Genomic DNA, 6,109 nt, shown 5'->3' with positions numbered 1-6,109 from the left:
TTCCTGAAAAGGGTCTGTTTCTCTTCCCTGGGAGCCTGCATTTGACGCCTGGGTAAACAGGAGGGTCAATGTGGGATGACCCTATAAAGCTACTTTCTGGACCATCATGGGATGACGGCTTGACCCAACCTTCCCCCCACACTCTAACAACAAACGCACACATCAACTTTGAGCTGAAACCCAAGTCACCTGCTTGTAGGAACCTGCAAGGTCATTTAGGCGGTGGCACGCCAGCTTAACTCTTTCTTTTGGCGCTTCCAGGATCCTTGTGCTCCACAGCGAGTTACCCTAAAGCCCGAGATTGCTTCATCTACAACCGTCTCTGCTCCCTGGGTGCCAGCGGCGTGCCTTGGTACACACGAGAACAGCTCCACCGCACCACCAGAAAGGCGACCGCAAGCTCACACCAGAGCGAGAAAGCCCCTCCCACACTCGTGCACGCGCACTGACACGGAGACGACCAGCCTCGGCTCCCTTAGATCTCCCATCTGCGCCTGCGCAGGATAGGTCAAGCCTCTGGCTGAGGCCGCGGGCCATGACGTCATGGGCGGCTCGCGGCGCGCGCACGCTGGCGCGCGTCCTCGGATAATGAGGAATTCCTGGATGCTCCGCGCGAGCCCGCGGCGGACGCTGCGAGGCTTCACCGTGTCGGCGCGGGCGGAGGGGGCGTGAAGACCGCTCTACGGTGGCCGCCGAGGGACGACACTACGGCTCCCACGCTGGGACAAACGCCTCCGGCCCGGCCCGGGCGCGCCCTCCCCTCCGGGCCAGAGTCAGTCGGGGGCAACTGAAGGGCCGCGCGAAGCGACCCCATCCTCGGCGGCATGTGCCCGCCCTGGCGTCGCACCCCCGGGGCACAGGCTCAACCGCAGGCCCGGTCCCCAGCGCCGTCGGCCTGCCGCATGGTTCCGGACACCGGCACCGCCACGGAGAGGGCACCGGGTGAGCCGCCGAGGACGGGCGGGATCTGGCCGCGACCTAAGGGCCGTCTCCACGGCAACGGCGCCCCGACACCGGAAGTGGTGCCCGCAGAGAATGCGGGCTGAGGGCTGGGGTCGCGCGTGGCCCACGGGCTTCTAAAGGCCGTGTCTCTACGTGCCGAGTTAGCGGGCCCTGGAGAGCTGGACCTCCTGCTCTGGGGTCCCGTGCGCAGAGGCGCGTGCCCCCCAAGGCGTGCACCTCCACCCGAGTACACCTGCTGCAGAATGCAAACCCCTCCTGTGCGGTGTCCAGTGACACGCCTGAGGACTGGTGCCCTGTCTAGCTGGGTAAAACAGAGCTAAACCTCCCCGGGCGGGGACAGGTTTCCTCCCACCGCGCCTCGGCTGCAGCTGCACTAGCGGCCATTTGCTCAAGACCTGCTGCAGTGAAGGAAGCTAATAGAGTGGAAGTCGCAAAAGCCTGGTGGCGATGTTGCCCTGTCCTGTTACCAACTTTTGGTCTCTAGTTTCGTATAGTTTGAAATTTAGGGTTTTTTTTTTTTCCATCTGCAAATTAACATAGGCAGCTGCAAATGACATTTGCTTGATGAAACAAGGATCCACACGCCATTTCAACTCTCTTTGTGTCCCAGTTTGGAGAACTCTGGCACTATGCCCAGCCTAGACAAGCCAGCAATGCCTCTGTGTACAGGCAGCCCCCAGGGAAGAGGCTTTGGCGCCTCCATTTACAGAGCAAGAGCAGTGGGAGGTGAGGTGGTAACCTGCCAAAACAATGCCAGAGTTTAGGCCGAGCAAGTGACCTTAGGGTCTCGCTATTGGGATGAGCCTTCATCCCAATCCTTCTGTGATTCTGCATGGAGTGTCCTTGAAGGAGGCTGTTGTTAGATACGTCACTATGGAAGTACTGAGGAGTAATGGGTCTATGGAAAGCAACCAGTAGCCGAACACGTGGGTCTTCGAGAAACTCAGGAGTGAGCTTAGCTAGAACACTACTGCCCGCGTTCTGTCACTGGCGGCCCTTAGAGGGGTCTCCCCCAGCCGCTCGCTGTTGCTTCCCTTTCCCAGCAACGTGACATAGAGTGTTAGCCTTTGGCCTGCGCAGGTTGTGGACTTATGGAAAGAGCCGTAAGTGCAACCATGGCATGGCGGCTGATTTACTGACAGGGCCACCCTTGAGGAACGCTCACCTGGCACTCTCCTTGTTTCTCTCCCTGCAGGCCGACACCTCCCCCAAGGCTCAGCCGAGGGCTCCTAGATGCTGATGACACCTATGCTATCCATCTGGACACTGCACCACCACGGCAAAATAGCACTGCTGCCCGGGCCAAATGCCGGTCATGCCCATCCCGCGGCGGGTGCGCTCCTTCCACGGCCCGCACACCACCTGCCTGCACGCGGCCTGCGGGCCCGTGAGAACCTCTCACCTGGCTCGCACCAAGTACAACAACTTCGACGTGTACATCAAGACCCGCTGGCTTTACGGCTTCATCCGCTTCCTGCTCTACTTCAGCTGCAGCCTCTTCACAGCGGCCCTGTGGGGCGCGCTGGCCGCGCTCTTCTGCCTGCAGTACCTGGGCGTGCGGGTGCTGCTGCGCTTCCAGCTCAAGCTGTCAGTGCTGCTGCTGCTGCTGGGGCGCAGGCGGGTGGACTTCCGCCTCATGAACGAGCTGCTCATCTACGGCATCCACGTGACCATGCTGCTGGTCGGGGGTCTGGGCTGGTGCTTCATGGTCTTTGTGGACATGTGAGGGCCCAGCCTCCACGGGGCTCTTGGCTGCGCCATATCAAGCTTCTTTCTTGGAGGGTGGGGCTGGTAGGGAAGGCCTGAAGCACACACTCCCACTGAGGGGAGAAAAGGGCTGGGACTACTCTGTAGTGGGGATACCACACAGTCTCCCTGTTGGCTCCTGCGCTATCCTTCCTGTGCACTTTCCCAGATGTGCTGCACTTTCCCAGATGTGCTACCCCACCCCCAGCCTCTTGCCTCAGGTTGCCTGTGTGTTTTCAGGTTGTCCAGTGGGTGGCCCATCTGTCTTTTCTCCACCTTGAGACCTTCTGTGTGACCTTCTCACCAACATCAGGCCCAACCAGTGGGACACGAAGGGGTGCCTTTGGGCTGCACGGCCCCTTCACGTGCCCTGTTCCTGGCTGTAGCCTCAGGGACCCATCTGGCTATATAAGCAGACATACTACTGCCACTAACTGTGCCCACTTTGGGCTGCTTGAATCCTAAGCCCATGGACCACTCCCTGCTGTCACAGTGGCAGTGGCAGTCTTGAACCTCAAGTCAGGCCTCAGAGTCACCTTGGTTTGCATAGGTGCAGTTCAGCAGGACAGCATACATGGGTTTGGCCAGTCCCTGCCTGGCAGAAGGGAGCATAGCAGCAAGACTCGGGGACTCCAGAGCAGGGCTGGTCCACACACCCTGGGCAGGTCTGTGTGTCAAGCCGTGCTGGAGCTCTGTAAACCAAGAAGGCCTAGAAAAACACTTCTGCTTAACATCAGGAGTTCCCACTGTCTATGAGGGATAGGGCCTCCAGCGCCTCCCAAGGTCTTGGCCAGACCTGTGGAAAACAGAAGCAAACCTACTGTACCCCCTCAGTGGTATTTACCAGCCCTGTGGGCATCCTGGGTGGGCTAGCTGCGCCTTTCCCACATGCTGTTAGGCCTGGTTTGTGAGACAAAAGATGGAGTGAGTAGCTGACTACCTTGGCCTCTGTCAGGGGTGGGAGATGGTGCTCCCTGGTGACAAGGGCCTGGGTGGCAAGTGAAGTGGTTTGAGCAGTAACTCCAGGGTCAGAACATTGAGCATATCCTGCTAACACGTGCTTCACCCCAAATTGTCACCCCACACCTTGGGCATGGGGGTGGCCCCTTTCACCCTACCCGCCAAGAAGACCAGTTGTGTTCCACTGATGAGAAACTTAAGAAACACAAACAGGGAAAGCAAAGATATAGGACTATTGACCTAGCTCTTTAACTGTCGCCATTGGTCTAGCAAGAGGGCTCGTGGAGAAAGTCTGCCTCCCAGGACAGCAGATGAGGTGCCTTTGCAGTGGACCCCGCTGTTGCTTGCTTGCTGCAGAGAATTGTTTGCACTAAACCCCACTCTTCCCCCAAAGCAGCATTGTTCTTTGTTGATTAGCTCATGTTCCTCAGAGTGACCTGAAGCCCCATTTTGCTGGGTGAAGGTGGGTGTGTCAGGGCTGGTGGTGGGAGGGAATGATGGGACCTTGTCACTCATTGCACACCCAGCTGCCCAGTGTCCTGAGTGCCTGTTAAATTCTTTATGAAATGAATCACCTGCATTAAACCTATTTTTTTAATGTGTGGATGGAGTGATTGCTTACATTTGGCTGTGCAGGAACTTCACACATGTTGGACAAGTACAGGGGACAGTCCTGGTGTCTCTGGAGGGCCGGAAACCTTGTCCTTTTCACAGGATGTCTTGTACAATGTCATAGTTCTGAAAGTAGTCAATTGTAATGCTAAGTGTTGAAGCCTCAAAATCAGTCGTGGTTCTACCGTCAGGCGGTCTGCCAAGGGCCTAGAGTTGAGTCAGTCAATAGAAGTGAGCTGGATTCCTGGCTTTCCAGGAAGAAGGAGCAGCCTGTAGACACCATGCGCACTGGAAGATGCATGTTCCTCTACATGCTGGGAGAACAGGAAGCCGGGTTCTTCTTAAGGTGTGTTTGTAGGTTGTGTTACTGGGGGATTTGGTTTTTTTTTTTTTTTAATTCTATTTCACGTGTATGGGTGTTTGGCCCACATATATGTCTGTGCACCTTTTGCGTGCTTGGTACCCATGGAGGCCAGAAGAAAGTATTAAGAGGCTGTGGGACTGGGTTAGACAGTTGTGAGCCACCCTGTAAAATGGAGATCCTCTGGAAGAGCAGCCAGTGCTCTTAATTGTTGAACCATCTCTCCAGCTCTGTTGCAGGGATTTTGAGGTTGGGGGGGGGGGTCTCACTAACTTGTTCAGGCTGGCTTCAAACTCTCAAATGCTGTGATTACCAGCATGAGTCATATCCAGCCTGAGGCTTGTTGGGTCTCTGTCCGTGTAGATTTAAAAAGATTGTTTGATTTTGTATTGAATGTGTGTTTTTCCTGCAAGTATGTGTGCCATGTGCGACTTCGTGCCCACAAAGGACAACGGATCACGTTAGAACTGGAGACAGATGGTTGGTTTAACACATGTGGTGCCAGGAACCAACCCAAGGCCCTCTGGAAGAGCAGTCAGTACTCTTAACTAATGAGCCATCCCTCCAGCCCAGAGTTTGTTTTGGTTTTGAGATAGGGTTTCACTATGTGCCTAGGTTGTACAGACCAGACTGGCCTCAAATTCATAGCAATCCACCTGCCTCTGCCTCCTGGAATTAAAGGAGTGTACCAGCAGGTCCCCACCAAAGTTCTAGTTTTTGCTAAGAGTAAACTGCAAAATCCTTTGCCCCAGACGTTCAGGACCTGAGGAGAAGGGGTTGTGAGGAAGTTAGCTTCCTAGCCCAGGGCTGTGGTTTTATAGATGGGCGTCCTGGCCCAGGACCGGCTATGCTGAGGGATAGTCCTGGGGTGGCTGCTAAGGCACACTTACCCAAGAGTGTAGAGCTGGGCTCAGTGGCACGGGCATGGGGAGGGTGGTGCAGTGACAGTAACCGGAGCGCTCCAAGCCACTCATTGATAGTGAGGGGACAGCATGTACTTTCCAGGAACTTCCCTAGACCTGCTTTGTTTTCTGTGGGTCTGAAGTGGTGGGTTGGTTGCTTGGTTCATTTTATAGTACTGGAGATGGAAGACGGGGCTGAACATGCAATAGGCACCTGGCTTCCCATCGACCCTTGGCTAGGAAGAACAAGGAATCAAGATTTAACACCTTGTCTGAGTAGATGCCACCCTAGCTGTCCAGTGGGGCCTCCAGGCTGAGAGAGCACAAGGAACATGGCTGTGGAAAACAAGCTGCTCACACCCAAGGGAGCTGAGAACCAGGAGGTGCACTAAGGGTACTGACCTGGCCACGCTCTGGAAGCTATGGCTTCCTAGTGGAGTCACAGGTCTTGAAAGACCCTGGTTGAACCAGCTGCTCCTGATAACCTAGAGCCCTTCTGGGACTTGGAAGTTATGAAGCAATTCCTGGCTTCTCTGATCAGCAGGACTGGGTTTATGGGTCACAT

General features: G+C 55.8%; 1 protein-coding gene across 1 annotated transcript; it reads left to right on the top strand.

The window, feature by feature from the left end:
* Positions 1-554: 554 nt before the first annotated feature.
* Tmem250 (transmembrane protein 250) lies at positions 555-4,271 on the top strand. Its single transcript, XM_052181870.1, has 2 exons — positions 555-942; positions 2,159-4,271. Exon 2 carries the CDS (start codon positions 2,270-2,272, stop codon positions 2,687-2,689), a length of 420 nt encoding a protein of 139 aa, XP_052037830.1. The 5' UTR covers positions 555-942; positions 2,159-2,269; the 3' UTR covers positions 2,690-4,271.
* The last annotated feature ends 1,838 nt before the right edge of the window (positions 4,272-6,109 follow it).

Source organism: Apodemus sylvaticus, chromosome 5 (assembly GCF_947179515.1).
Source record: "Apodemus sylvaticus chromosome 5, mApoSyl1.1, whole genome shotgun sequence".
In the NCBI taxonomy this organism is placed as follows: domain Eukaryota; kingdom Metazoa; phylum Chordata; class Mammalia; order Rodentia; family Muridae; genus Apodemus; species Apodemus sylvaticus.
The sequence above is the reverse complement of the archived record's forward strand: the minus strand, read 5'-3'. Positions and strand labels throughout refer to the sequence as shown.